This window comes from Dendropsophus ebraccatus, chromosome 9 (genome assembly GCF_027789765.1).
Source record: "Dendropsophus ebraccatus isolate aDenEbr1 chromosome 9, aDenEbr1.pat, whole genome shotgun sequence".
Classification (NCBI taxonomy): Eukaryota; Metazoa; Chordata; class Amphibia; order Anura; family Hylidae; genus Dendropsophus; species Dendropsophus ebraccatus.
This window is the reverse complement of record NC_091462.1, coordinates 20940402-20956480: the sequence shown is the minus strand read 5'-3', so window position 1 is coordinate 20956480 and position 16079 is coordinate 20940402. Positions and strand designations below refer to the sequence as shown.

Sequence of the window (16079 nt, the reverse complement as noted above, 5' to 3'; positions counted from 1 at the left end):
ATGCTTGACTCTCCTTCATTGATTTCTACTCATTCTGGTTTATTCACTCGCCTATTGCAGTAAAGTTCAATGCAATTTAGCTCCAGCTACAAGAAAATAAAAACCCATCCAAGAGAAATGATTGCTGGAGTCTGCCAGCCTGCTATTCCACTACTGTCCTCTAGATGTCGCGCTGGACACAAGTCAGCAGTGAGAAGCTGCAGCATGGTGCTCATACAGCAGGCTCCCTACAATGAAAAAGGGTGGATCTCTGACATAAGGATAGTGCAGGAGGCTGGACACATAAAACCAGCCAGGAGTAGTGAAACAAAGCTCAGTCACCTCTCTATTGGATGTGTTATTACAGCTCTGCACTGGGAGGATACAACAGCTGGAGGGGATTGCTGGGAACAAGCTGCCCCCTTTTCTCTTTCTGCCTAACTTCTATTGTATCTGCAAAGAGGGGGGAATAAGTTCACATCAATGAAGGAGAGAAGAAGCAGCCAGAAACTGTCTAGCAAATCTATGATGGATCCCAACCAAAATGTGAAATGCAAAATTGTGGTGGTGGGAGACAGCCAGTGTGGGAAGACTGCTTTATTGCATGTCTTTGCAAAGGACTCCTTCCCAGAGGTAAGAGCCTGCATGACTATAGCCGCTGCACTTAAAGGCTTATCCAGCTACTCAGGGGTTAACAAGCCCCCCACTGAGCACTAATCTCTGGCCCCCATCTGTTCTCAGGGGTATATTATTACTGCAAAGCTCCTGCCAGACCTGGTAATGTTAGTCGTAGGTTTATCGCAACCGTTGCTTATAGATTGCAAGCTCTGCGGGTTAGAGAGGGCAGATAGTATCCCATATTAATTGCAAGTTTAACTTTCCCGTATCTGTTTATTGTTTATGGTTTATATGTTTATATGTATACAATGTATCTCTGAAGATTCTATTTATTGTTTGCAATTTAACTGTATACAATGTATCATTTTTATTGTTTACAGTTTATATGTATACAATGTATCCCTGAAGGTTTTGTTTATAGATTGTATGTATTACAATGTATCATTAAAGGTTCTGTTTATTGTTTACTATTTATATGTATACAATGTATCATATTTATTGTTTACAATTTAAACGTATACAACGCATCGCTGAAGGTTCTGTTTATAGTTTTTATATATATGCAATGTATCATAAAAGCCGCAGTGTTTAGAATTTTCATGGCCCCCCTCTAAGTTTGCGAGGCATCATTACAGGAACCCAATAGGTAACCTGATTTTCTATCTTTCCGTCCAGAATTACGTCCCCACCGTATTTGAGAATTACACGGCCAGTTTTGAGATTGACACCCAGAGGATAGAGCTGAGTCTGTGGGATACGTCTGGTAAGAAAAGAACCTTCGTTTCTTGAATGTGTGGTGCTCATTGTGGTTGATTTCATGTAACTAGGCAGTTCGCACTTGATTCCAGTAACTATGCAGTTCGCAGGGAATCCTTTTCCGCCCACCCTGCTGTATAGGACCATATGTTTTTAGCAGTTGATTAAGGGGGGAAGGTTCATTAACCCTCTATGACGCATGGGGATAAGGGACAAATTTGGGTCCCATCCTTCAGTATCTACAGTGATGACAGCCCCCCCTCTTAATAGGGTCATATCATTAAAGTCACAACTCCGCTGGGGACAATTGCCTTATTCTCTGTTGCCAGGCGGGCATCAGATGCCTCTTTTCCTTATACCCAGACTCATTCGCTTTGGTCTATTACCTCAAATCACTGTGATAATCAGCTCCGGGGGTCAGCAGCCATTGCATAAGATCTGACCCTATCAATACGGAGGCCTGTGATGTCTGATACGTTATGATAGTACTTGCATGCACCAGTGATGTAATATTTTGGACGGAGTAGTATAGCCCATATGCAGCACACGCTTCCTTTCTGTGAGTAACAGGAGGGTGCCATGTGGTATGCACTGACGTCCGACCTCAAATATTTCCCCCGGATCATCTTTCCTGGTTACTGTAACACATTTCTACAGCTAAAGTTTCCCCCAGTGCAGAATAGCCGAAAGGTGACATTGAGTTATAATGGGCCTGTAATTTGATTATATAGGTGTCTGAGCAGGTTCTTCAGACCGTCTTAAAATGCCATCTAGGCAGCTGAGCCTCCGCCGCCGGACACATCAGAGTAATGACCATTGTCATAGCCATTTGTCATGTCTGCTGCGGTATCATAAAGTTATCAGTGCAGTCTTCCAGCACTGCAGAATATTGGGGGCTTTGTACATACCGTGTCAGGAGTCGGGTGGAGGGGGGGGGGGGATTTTATGGATATATCGTCTTCTTCCATTGTTCTGTATACGCTCTTGTGATCTCTATTTGATATCCAGCCAAATGATTTATTACTGTCCTTTAGGTAGCGTAAATATATTCCTCAGCGCTTTCTTCTTAAGGAAGATAAATTGAGGCTATCCATGCACTGGAACAGGAAGATGCTATACAATGGAGACCGGAATAGATAGGGAAATGCTTGCTGCAGTTCTAGATATAGTATCTAGAGTAGGGAGCCAAGCCATATGTGAGTGTGTGTGTACGCGTGCGTTTTCACAGTTTCTTTGGGAGTGCCCACACAAGCTGCTATTTTCATGGTTGCACCAGCTGTTTACAGGTTGATGGCAATTGGTTTGGTATTGGTTGAAGAAGGTGTCCAGTTCTGATCAACATCTGCTCCATTCATTACATGTTGGACGAGGCAGATGGTGGAGTCATTGGGGCAACAGATGTATCTGACATTGTGTGCAAATATTGTTCAACCCAGCCACAGGTGGGCAGATGCCTGCAAGTCAATGAGGCATCCAACCCAACCACCCATGGACATTTTGGAGTGTGGGCAATGTCCAACATACAAGCCTTTTTTCCAAGAGAACCAGGTGCTGACTCTACAACATGGTGGGTTGTTGGATGTTCTCATGATCTCCTCCAAGCTTGGCCCAATTCTCATAGATCAAAGCATAGCTATAGATAATGACACTCTTCATGGTCATCGTCTGGAAGTCAGATCCATCATATGAAGAGACATCCATAATGCCCATTAGGTTTAACGTGATTTGCACATAGTTAATCTAGCCAACTAGTTTTATGGATTCTGAACACTATCCCCATCCTCTTTTTGGGTTTTTCCATATGGCTCTGCCCTTTAACCCCCATAGTTCCTTTCTTACATTAGTTTGTCCCATAGTAGCTTCTGTAGCTAGGAGGAATGTGGTGGTTCCTATGGAAATAGTTGGAATTCCTTAGATTTCAGGCTTCTGGTCTGCTGACTATGCTGGTAGAGTGTGACCTGATGTTTACCATTCATTTGTAGGGTTGAGTAGCTATTCCTGCATCATAGTTTTAACCCTTTAATATATAGAAGTCTATGCAAAGAACGGAGCGGTTTGACCCTGGCAGTTAGACTCGATAAACATCTTGGAAAAGATATTAATTTAACATAAGGAACTTGAATTTACTTATCGTCTATCTGATGGCCTCCATGGATTATTTTAAAGAAATTTCCCTGTTGGTGAATATGCTGGAATGTTTAAGTCCTGTATGTGATTATATAGTTATCCATCAACCCTGAATATATATATCCACTTTACACAGTGTTTGCACATTCCTGCGGCTTACTTCCTAGCAGAATGCACTGTAATGTAGACCTGGTCACAAGAAGAAAGATGATGACAAATGGGGGATGACCTTTCATGACCTGCCAGGCACATAGTAGGGTAGAGGGAGGGGGGTCTGTGTCCTGCAGCGTCAAGGACATCCTGGCTTCATGTGTAGCCCTTGTAAGCTGATCTCAGGGGAACGAGGGTGGGGAAGATCCTGAGTCCCAGGCCTGAAAGCTGATCCCGGGCAAAAGAGGATGGGGGAGGAAGTGGGAAAGGGAAAATCCCTCATGTTCTGACTTGTGGCTTCTCTCACCTCCTCGTCCTGATATTTTGTCTGTGTTCTTGTTATTTCCGATAATCTAATCCGGATGCTTTTACAGTAAACGTTTGATTTAGTATCAATAGTGCTGGATTATTAAAAAAAAATAAAAATCCTAAAAATTGACAAGTGATGATCAAATGCCTTCGGGAGTAAAATTATTAAAAAAAAAAATAATAATCTGCTACTAGAATTTTGTTATTTCACAAAATTTTCTGTATACACTTTTTTTGTAATTCCAGTAAAAACTGTAATTTTGGGCCAAATAATGAAAATTTCTAAAACCGGTGTTAAGAGTTTTTAAAGAGTCCTCCCATAGAGATTCTCAGGCCAGTGTGGAGGTTGGATGCCATGTTTCTGGCAGAAGGGGTTGGTGAATGTCGTCAATATACCCAACCACCAGCCCCAATGTAGTATAGTAATAAGGTAGGTCCTCAGGAGAATGCCTACCTTATACTTGGGCACCTTTTGCCAATTATCTACCCGCACAGTTATGCCCTTTGCTTCTAGCTTGGTCCTCTGGTTTTCCATTGTAGCATGTGTTACAGAGCAGGCTTTCTCTTGTGGTTGCTTTGCATTTATCTGTCAGCCAAGGATTGTGTTAACAATTACACAAATATGGTATAGATCAGGCCACATACTTGGAAGTTACGATTTTTCCGGATCAGCTATTCCTTTTAATTTGGAGCACCCATGCTTAAATTTATTAAACCACATTTGAAGCATCTGACTTGGCTCCGCTTCCTTCATAAAAGCTGTTCCCACCCGACAAAATGTGGATTTAGTTGGCTGCATATACTACAATAACTGTTTAGTTTTCTCATTATTCTATTCATTACTCATTTTATTGTTTTGATGTTTTCTCAAGGGGGAGGGGCTTTGTCTGTTGTCAGGGGGGGCGGGGCAATGACAACCTCCCTGGGCTCATTTTTAGAGCATTAACCTGTTTGCTGAAAAGTAGTACTATTTCAAAGGTGAACTATATAATGGAGCAACTATATACTATAAAACTATTGGAGACTCCCTCTATCAGTTAGATTGAGGAGCAGTTAAAGAGTGTCTCTAGCTCTGGAGGACCCAGTTTGTCCATGCATTACATAGACAGCCCATTGATTTAAGTGGCCACCGTGTAATCCCTCACTTCCCCAGAGATGGCGCTGCAGTAGAATTGAATACTTGCTGTTTGGATTCTCTACTGAATATAGCTGAGTGCCACAGAATCAGGATACTATGCAGTAAGCTTACGGATTGCCTAAGGGGACAGCACCTAGTCCTTATTCTCCTTGGTGAATAGTTCTAATAGGAAATATGTGTAAGTGTGAATATAATTCTCAACATTGTCGTTTATGATTGATATATAGACCATTTGGTGTTATATATGAATGCACAGTAATCCTGCTGGGTGAGCACAGTACAACTTCTCTGGCTATAATTCTCGCTATCCTTTGCTTGTATGCATAGTCACATGCTCCGTATCCCTACCTGCTAATACAGTACATTTGTTTCACCTAGTCATGGTCAGGTCATGGCATACAGGGGTCAGCTTGTCCGACAGTCTTGTTCCTGGCAGATGTATTCAGACCACAGTTTACCTTATACATTCATAGCATTTCTGTAGCTGGAACCTGCAGCCTCCACCCTAGAGCCAGTGCCAAGGCCTAAGCAAGCAAGTTTACATGTCTGCACCAGGCACATCACGATCCGGCATCCAGCAGCTGCTACCGCACGCACTTGGCAAAGATGTGAAATCTGGAACTGTGTATAGTGAAATAGAAAAGCAATGACAACTCCTGCTGCTTATTACTAGTGTACCCGGTGCCAATGTAAAAAGCTGGCACTGATTTCATAGTAAGGACTTACCACGCAGTGCACATCCATCCTTACCAGAGAGTAATCTGTGGCCCTTCAGGCATTGCTAAACTAGAACTCTTCTGGTGCATGCTGGGAGTTGTAGTTTTGCAAGAACTGGATGATAGCAGCCACAGCATCTACAGTCTCTAATATGAAGCTGACTTGTCTAACTGCTTGGACCTCTATAATGTTCTATTCCTCTGTTATTCTTCCTAGCAATGTATAAATAATTTGACAAATGGGTGTTAGCATTGCCATTATGGAATAGGTGTGTCCCTACACATCACTAATTGAACAGTTCTGCTTAGGTAGTCACGCCCCGTTGACAACAGGAAATGGTACCACCTAGCTGTCAATTCAGGCATTTCCAGGAGAAATAATAGAGGGACAGCACAGTGCTCTAACAGTGTTATTCATAGGAAATGCAAATATTTCAAGTCCTCTTTAAGAGCCCCTTCACACTACGGAATCCCGCCTGCTATCTCTTTCAATGGGAGGCCTCATGCGCCTCCGTGCCATATCAATTCTTTGAGCAGAGAGGCACAGAGAGGAGGCTTGCACGGCCTCCTATTAAAAGTGATAGCAGGCCGGATTCGGCACAGAGTCTGCGGGCGGGGCTTCAGAGCGGAATTTTGGGGCCGATTCCATAGTGTGAACGGGCCCTAATCTTACAGCTTCTTGCTACCTTAGCTTAGGGGACACTTCCTTAACCTAAAGGGATCTTTTCTAGTGATTTATACCCTTGGTCAGTCCCTCGGCCTTTGTAGGACAGGACGTGTGTCCAGTTTGGTCCTAATAGCGGGCCCTGCAATGCACAGAGAACATACATCTTCCCTGCGGACTATTAGTGCAATCATACCTGATCTCCTACACGGACCTGCAGCGAGTCCATTTACCCACACGCTTGATAGCAATCTAAGCAATTTCCTGGGTTGTTATCGAGCATCAGCGCGGCCGTACTATACACACGCGGCAATTAGGCCATTGGCTCAGTGTTGCAGCAGATGTGTCGGTAATCTGTGTCGTATTATATATAATCTATTGGAACCAGATACTGTACACAGAAGCTGTAATGAGCATAAGGCCTGTGTCCGAATTGACCGCAAAAGTAAGACAAAAAAATATAGTATAGGTCTCGATGCCCACAATATTTTAGTTTATTTGCCATCCATCCATAGTATTGGCATAGTATTACCAGCCTTTCCTCTCCAATCTAGTTATCGAATGTTCATTTATGGTCATTAGATGTTATATGTTAGTGCCCAAAGGCTTAAGATCTTGTAGTTTCTTTACTAAGATGGTGTGGAGCCAATAATTTGTTTCCATCTAAAGTTGACACATAGCAGATTCCGTTCTGTTCCACTGATGACTGTTGGTGCCTGTCACCTGGTGCAGTGATAATGCTACTAATTCCAGCCCTGAGGGTCAGTCCACCTCTGTCATCTCCATCCTCCAGTTGCTCCGACTTGTCAGATGAGGTCACTGTTAACAAGTTCCCTCCAGTAACCGGTTTGAAATGTGTTTGAGACCTGGTTAAAGGTAAAACTTTTTCATGATTCCTATTGTAATTTAATTATATTCTGTACCCTGATGAGGTTGGAAGCTTTCTTAGTCTGGATAGTAGCCATGATCCTCTCGATGAGCACAACTCAATGTGGGGGATTTACAACCAGCGTACTTCTTATATTAGGCCCCACCCCCTTTTCCCCGGCTAGATACACTAAGAGGCGCACGCCTCTTAGTAAATCTGTCCCGTCGGGCGCCCGAACCTGCGCCCGGTGTACAAAATCTACACCTGCTTGCAGTAGGTATAGATTTTAATCATGATTTATGATAAACGAGGTGCGGGAGGAGGCCACGGCCATCGGCCGAGCGGGGCGTACGGGAGGCGTATGCCAGGTAGATGAGGTGAATCAGCACTTTCTCTCTGGCGTACTCTTTGTAAATCCACCCCCCCCCCCATGAGCGCAACTCGAGCATGCTTGAATCCGATTGTTTGGCATTTTGAATACTGGTGGCTGAAGAAGTTGGGTGCAGTCCTTGGGAGTCCAGGAAAACATGGATACACACATAGGCCATAGGCTCTATCTATGTTTTCCGGGACTCCCTAGGGCTGTATGCAACTTCTTCATCCACCGATATTCAAATGCTGAAAGATTGGACTCAAGCATGCTCATGTTATGCTGTTTTGTGGGGACATGACAACTACTATAGACACACAAAGGGTTCTCACTTTTTTAGTTGCCGAAGCTGCAATCCAGGGTTGTCCTAGGTCGGCTACATAGCAACGAGATCATCTTAGGAAGCCTTTCTTCACTTGATTACTATTGAGAGTATTAGCCAGTCCGGATTTTGTGTGAAACGTTTTTCAATAATCGCCCTCCAGATCCAAATCCGTGTGAAATGTCGGATTCCAGACATGCGTCCTCTTGGTTGTTTGAGAGACGTTTTTTTTTAATACCATTCTTCTTCAAAGGCTCGGTAAACATTTGATTATTCGTCTTCCAGTTTCTACGCGGAGGGTTAGTCGAGGCTTTGTACTTCCCAATTTTTTGTGTAAAGAATCTGATGCAGTTTATATGTGGAAGGATATTACGTTTTAATTAAAGCTGTTTGCTATCTCCCGCCTGTGCTTCAGCTCCTTTGTGCTCGGGATGGAAGTTTGGAGCAAAGCATGAAAATGATTAAAAAGATCTGCCAAAAATCTTCGGCTCCCAGTATAGCTGGATGGCGTCCAAGTCTTGATTGTGCAACCTGCCCCTTGCTAGGACATGTTGTGGGCCACAGTCTAAAGAGAAGAAGCAGTTTAGGATGTATATTCTATGGGATTGTTTGGAACATTCCAGACAAATTGCTTCCTGGCTCCTAATAAGCCGTACAGTTTGTGTGGCCCCGGCTGGTATCTTATTGCCTCCGTCTCACCAAGATCATCTCCAACATCTGTTTTTTATTAAAAATTTGCATTATGACCATATATCGATCTGTCATTGTAAATAGAAATTCCTATTTGCATGTAAATTCTGAAAGGGACCATCAATATTGCCACCATTACCGCTTCCACTAGGGGTGTCTCTCTGGTATCCAAGGTTTAACAGTAAATCTAGTTAAAGGGGTAGTGCGGCGCTAAACATTTATTCATTAAATAACACACATTACAATGTTATACAACTTTGTAATGTGTGTTATGTAAGTGAATGGGCCCCCTTCCCCGTGATCCCCCACCCCGGAAGTGTGGTGCATTATACTCACCGCATTACTGTCGACCCCCTGCCGCCATCTTGGGACAATGACGACATCTTCGGGAGGCCGGACGAACCGCTACAGCCGTCCCTCATGCCGGCCCCCCTCTGTGTTCAGTGTTTGTGTTACTATCTAGTTACTGTATTAGTATGTTTATTCGCCACTCAGTGGCAGGTATATTTTTTTTAGGGGAAAATTATGATCATTCTACTCCAACTAATTGGAGGGGACCCTCCATATGTGTTTTTCCCAGCTCCCCCCCCCCCATCCCCCTGTTGTTTCCTGTGATACTATTACTAAACTTTTATGTAAATCCTATTAAACAGCTGACTAAAACACCTCTCTATAGACACCTCTGTTATGGAATATGGTGGTGCTATATATATAAGATTGAGTGTGATGTTTCTCTGAATGTCTACCAAGATGGGAAATGAAGTCCTTCTGTCTTACGGGAAATATTTTGACTCGTCTCTCAAGCATTATAGATTAGCAGGATATTTGATGCGGCTGGACGAAAGACAGATGTCAGATTCTGTGAGTGGAAATACATTTATCATCATGGCCGTGTGGAAACTGTAGACGCTCAGTGTCACAATCTGCAGCCGCCTCACTCACCAGTAATGGGGGGAATCTGCTCTTCTACATCAAAGCCTGGCGCTCCGGCCTGTTACTGATATTAACCAAATAGGAGGAACTTTACCCAAAAATTCCACTTCTAAAGATTCTCTTACACAATGGCTACAATCCAAGAGGCCGTTCCCACGTAAGCCAATAACAATGAGCTCTATGGAACATATGCAGTGAATTTATACCGGCAGGAATGCGGGGTATAGAAGTTTAGAGTTCTCTTAGAAGACGGCAGCAGTGTTTGCCAGGGTTCTCAGAATTTCCTTTATAATAGAAGTAATAGAACTTAATGTGGGAATTCAGGAGTTTGGAGGGTCTGATACCTAATACAAGCACAGTGAATGCCTCTTTTTGTTGTTGGGCAAAATATATCCAGGATATAGTGAATGTCCATCCCTCGAAATTCTGCACAGATTAATTTCTTTATTATATTGATAATAGTCAGGTCTATGATACCTTTTATAGAGATGGCGTTAAGGGGGTTACCTGTCGTTTTATAGATAGGCCATCAATATTTGATCAACAGGGGTCCTACCTCCCGGGACCCCTGCCAGTCAGATGTTTGAAGAGGCCACAGCACTTGTGTGCCGAATAATAATGATTTTATTTGTATTGCGCCTACTCATTCCGCATAGTTTATCAATTTAGAACTCACAATCTAAATTTGCCTAAATCTGTATGTTTTGGAAGGAAACTGGAGTTCCCGGAGAAAACCCTCGCAATCATGGAGAGAACAAACTCTTTGCATGTGTTGGACCCTGCAGATCTGATATTGATGGCCTAACTGGAGGATTGTCCAACAGTTTAAAATATTTAACATACAGACTGCCACCACTAGGGGGAGCTTACTGCATACTGGCTTAGTATTGAGTACAATGTCTTAACAGTATGCAGTAAGCGCCCCTTCCCCTGGCATGATCTCGAGAAGGGGGACAAAAGACTTTGTCATGGATGGAGGGACCATGTGTGCCACCACTGCATTCATTGTCTAGGAGCCATTGTAGATAGCCTAGTACTGTGGTCAGCTATCTCCAGCAGGAGCAGTGGTGGTTCTCTGCTTCATTCATTATAAAGATTATGGGGGAGATTTATCAAACATGGTGTAAAGTGAAATTGGCTCAGTTGCCCCTAGCAACCAATCAGATTCCACCTTTCATTTTCCAAAGAGTCTGTGAGGAATGAAAGGTGGAATCTGATTGGTTGCTAGGGGCAACTGAGCCAGTTTCACTTTACACCATGTTTCATAAATCTTCCCCTTTGGGCCTCAGCCATCTGACATTGAACTTTTTATTACTGAGAATCTGTGTGAAGGGGCTTTGGAGCCGTATATATAAATATATACTGATATATATATATATATATATATATATATATATATATATATATATATATATATATATATATATATATATATCTATATATATATATATATATATATATATATATATATTTCTGTAATTGGACATTTTTATATGTCCCTTCTCTTCAGTGTTGGAGCAGAAGTTTGCTCCAGAGCTGTTCTTCCTTCTATAATTAACATATGCAGCCTTTACAAATAACAGAAATCTGTTTAGTCACCCAATCAGTCAGTCTGGGTACACGTATATATACAACCCCCCTGTTCTCCCTCCTTCTCCTCCCCCCTCTTCTCTCTCCATATGTCTTATTGTGCAGTCACTTTAATTATCATGCAAGGGAAAGGCTTTTCCGAAGCAGGAACATCCACATGATAGCAGTAAGCCCGAGCTGCAGACTCCTCCATTGGGGATTGCCTTTCCAGTAAGGACATCACCCCAGAGAAGGCGCCTCCAAAATATGGGAATTTTAACAAATTAAGGGATTTTTTTTTTTTTTTTTGAGATTTCTTAAGACATTTGGCTTACTAGGGTAATGTCACGGTGTAGTTTACATGAAGTAGCAGTTTGATCCTGGTGTTCAGATCTCAGGACCCCCGCTGTAGGATCGTGCTGTGTTCTTTTCATCCATCACATCCGCACAGCAGCGACTATTGATGCACTATGTACAGCGAAATCTGGACTCCTAGTGCAACACTGCTGTGAATACATTGGGGGAGTGTATTTTTATTTTTGTCTCTTCAGAGAAAAGTTAAAAATTGTTCCGAGAACTGGTTTTCTTAGGAAAAAAACAAACATGTTAAGTGTTTTTCTGTTAGCATTCCTCACATTCACTTTTATGGAGAACAAAACGCAAAAAAAAAAAAAAAATTGTGAAATGTGACTCATTGACAACCATGAAAATTGCTAGGTCGGCAAGGACATCAGTGAATAGGAGTGGCTGCAGTTCCCTGCACAGCCAGTGGGGTCGCCGATGTGCAAGGGGACATGTTGGTTAACACTACAGCCCAACCGTCTCAGGATTGGTGGTTGGACCTCGAACAATCATAAAGTGGCGGCTTATCCTACCTAGGTCATAAGATGGGAATACCCTTGTAAGTTTCCGTACATAATAAAGATGTTCCGGGGATTTGCACGGCTGGGTGGTCGCGACGGTGTATCGAAGTATGACATGAACTCATATCGAAGAAATGTTAATCCTCTTTTATGTGTTTACGCCAATATTTGTAAACTGGTGAGAACATTTTATTATTGTCTCTGGCAATCTGCCAACATGGAATCTGCTTGTAAGCAAACATGGAAGTCTTGTTCCTATTTATTCCCGCGATATTGGGCAAGACTGCTTCTCTTTTCCCTCCTAGAAACCAGCGGCGGACGGCTTTTGAAAGTTGTTTGTGTGGTTTGTAGGAATGTTAATAATATAACCAGACTCTATGGGGTTATTGTGTTCAATGATTTTTCTATATGTCTAGAAAATGTAGTCCCTGACTTGAGACCTCTGGGACCGGAGATGTGTGGGTAGTTTGTATTGTGCTATATTTTTATACATTTTTTCCTTTTTAAAGTTCTTATATTCTTCCCTCAACTGATCACAGCTGCTAGGACTACTACTGATCAGCTGTAATCTGTGAGAGGATTGTTGCAGTGTTTAGTTTTTCTACAGCGCCCCCACAGGGGATCTAAACCATTACAAGTGTTGGGTCCTCCAGAGACAAAAGACACTCTTCATGGCAAGTCTTAGCTTTAGCTAAATGATGAAGGTCTTAAGAAAAAAAGTTGTCCATACAACATAGAGTAAAGACCTTCTAAGGCAGGGATGGGGAACCTTCCGCCCTTCAGCTGTTGCAAAACTACAACCCCCACCATGGTCCAGGCATAGTGGGGGTTGTAGTTTTTTAACAGCTGGAGGGCCTAAGGTTCCCCATCACTGTTCTAAGGTGTATGGCGGCCTACCCAAAACATAATGTCAGTGGAGAGTTGTAGGGTTATCCAGGCTTAGAAAAACACCCAGAAACAACATGACATATTTGTTTTAGAAAGGGCCTGAGTGTGGCCAAAATAAAAAGTCATACTTACCTGCCTTGACTCTCGCTGACCGTAGTGGGCCAGGTAAGTATGACTCTTTTTTTTTTTTTTTTTAAATTTTGGCAGCACCTAGAGGTGCTAAAAAATTCTTCCCCGAATATCCCCTTTTACGTTATGAATCAGAAAATGGGGAGGTCCACCTAACCTTGCCCACCATTTTCACCTCCTGAAAGAGTATTTTGAGTGTTCTGTTTTATGGCAGCATCTATAACCTTTTAATTATATTTTACGTCAGCAATAGGAAAAAAAATCTAACTTTTTTGGTCCCATACAGCGAAATAATTTGTTCATATGCAAGTAATTTTCTTTTTGTTGCATAACTTTGTGTGTTTTCTCATTCTGCCCTCCTTTTTCTTTCTCCTGCCAATGGCTTTAACAGCCCCATTTCCTAATAAAATTCAGGCCTTACAGATAATCGCTCAGGCAGGATGATTGATGGGCTGCAAATCTTTCCCTGCCTGTGGCTGCCATACCTACAGGGTGCATGCAGAGATCCTTCAGGGTCCTAGCACCAGTCACATTACTTGTAAATGCTGGTAAAGATTATGAACAGGGAATGTGAATATGACATCTGGGTCTCTGGAGGATTCGGCTATATGGCTATACACTTAAGAGGAGCCGTGAATGCTGCGCTAAATTTACTGTATAGAATGTATAAATATCATCTACCGAACATTGCTTACAGGTTGTATAACTTTACATTGTAAGTTATGATTTATTAATCTTGTTTTATGCAGCTCTTGGATTTATGAATCTTTAGTTACCCACAGTGATTTTGATGGGTGTTATAAATGTTATTATATAGATATAATCCTAATTACCTGTAGTCACGGAGATCGACTGCACATCGCTGTAAAGAATAGATGGGTGATCGCCACATAGTTGAGTATAGGCAAGTGAGACCTATTCATAGTATAGAACATCAATGTATAATCGTAGGGGACACAACCTTGGGACCACCACCAGTCAACAGAACAAAGAGCTTCAGGCTGCTGCCTACAGCAGTATCCGAGACAGTGACATCCAAATGTTGGTGCCTCTGTCTGGTACTGCAGTCCCATCCATTTACGTAAATGGATTGAGCGGAAGTCAACTGCGGTACTGGACATGGCCAAATGCTTATGGACCTCACTTAATTCTTCTAGTTGTGGTGTCCAACCTTAAGAATAGTCAACGGGAAAACACCCCTTTGGACTTAAGATTGGGCCACCGTACTTTCCTGCAAACTCTAGATGATCTGCGCTATTCATACGATGGAAAGGCTTAGGCCACATTCACACACCCGTAGTGCAGTCCGCGGACCCGGACTGCCTGGAGCACTACATTCACACATCCTTACCCCAGCGAGAAAACGGTCCACATTACAACATGTCTGTTATTTTGCGGCACGGATCGGGGCCCCGTATACATGTACGGACGTGTGAACAGGGCCATTAGATAACATTGGTTCCATGTTCTGTCCGCAATTGCGTGCCTGCAATTGCGGAAAGAACAATGGATGTGTGAATTAGGCCTTACCCCGGGTCACATAGGTCACATAGCAGCTTGCAAAGTCAGTGTATCGGTCATCCCTTCTCCCCCACATGTCATGTACTGTATACTAGTGTACTATGTAAATAATCCCTGAACACAGTGCTTACTGCTAGCATGTCTAGGCTTCAGGTTCAGTGCTTGCTGTGCTGCTGCTGTTTATGTCATTTCTGCTGTCATAGCACCTTGCAAACCAAGTGCATCAGTAACCCCTTCTTCCCTAACATGCCATCTATAGTGGGCTAATGTATAGATCATCAGGCAAACACAGTACCAGCCTGTTCCATGCACTTTTACCAGCACTGTCATGGCCTAGCAGAGAGGGGTAAGGAGAAAGTCCTTTGTGTGGACTACAGAAACAAAGTAGAAATGGAGTGAATGAGACCTTCAGGGATTCAATAAAAGAAGTGATGCGCTCCAATCACACTGACGGGTTAATCCGAAAGGTAGAAAATGTTCCGAACTTTCTAAAATGACGCATCTGCGTTATTATATATTAATACGGCCATTAAACGATGAAACCTACAGCAAGAATTTTTATTTTGCAAGTAATAAAAATAAATCTCCGCAGATTGTTGCCACTAAAGTAATTCGTAATCCCACTATTCTTCCGTAATGATGCTCTCAGAATCACCGCAAGTCAGGCGTGGGTGTCGGAGATCCTTCTTATAAAAGCCTCGAGTGTGTGTCTAACCTGCAAACCTTCAGCCACCCTCGTAAAAGGAATTTAAGAGCTCAGTAAAAGCTTCGAAATCATTGTGACAAATGAACTGGTTTATGCCACAGCGGTCTGGGGTGCAGTTTACGGACATATATGGCGTACGGGATGAGGCTGCGGTGATTTCAGAGGGCAGGTATGCGAACGAGGAGTCGCTTTCTATGGGCGAGGTTTGAGAAAATCACACATGGCATTCATTTTCACTCGCCTCATATTTCAGGGATGAGCTGGTTGCGCAATGCCTACAAGGTGAGCAGCCGTTTTGCATTGCTCCCTTTGAAGTGTAAGCCGGGATTAACTCCATTACCAGTAAATAGAGTTTGAGATTTCCATGGCCTTTTCACTACGAGGCTGTTCACATGGCAGCCGTGACCACACTTCAGGTTTGTTCATATGACAACCATGACATGTGTTTTATTGTTTCATCTGTTGAAATCCGCTCCGGCACGTTCCATCATTGCCGATGATTCTTAGAAATCGGTGTCAGTGCTAGTGCTAACCTTATCCATATGTCCCATCAACAACTGTGGGTCCAGAAGTCATCAGGAATTGATCATCATGTCTTAACTTAAAGGGACGGTTTTCCTGTAAAAAAAAAAAAATTAAAAAAATTGGACTCTTTTCTCTAAAGCAACCTATACAGATTAAATTAAAGTTTTTGAAAACGGACAAATGAAATCTACCTCCAAAAGGGTGAGCTGATTTGCATATTTTTCCCAGAATTCCCAGT

General features: G+C 42.7%; 1 protein-coding gene across 1 annotated transcript in view; it reads left to right on the top strand.

The window, feature by feature from the left end:
* Positions 1-300: 300 nt before the first annotated feature.
* RND3 (Rho family GTPase 3) overlaps positions 301-16079 on the top strand; it is a 24124-nt gene continuing 8345 nt past the window's right edge. The window contains exons 1-2 of the mRNA XM_069982684.1: positions 301-612; positions 1273-1360. Of these exons, the coding sequence (XP_069838785.1) occupies positions 463-612; positions 1273-1360 (238 nt within the window). The 5' untranslated portion in view covers positions 301-462. The remainder of the gene's footprint in view (positions 613-1272; positions 1361-16079) is intronic.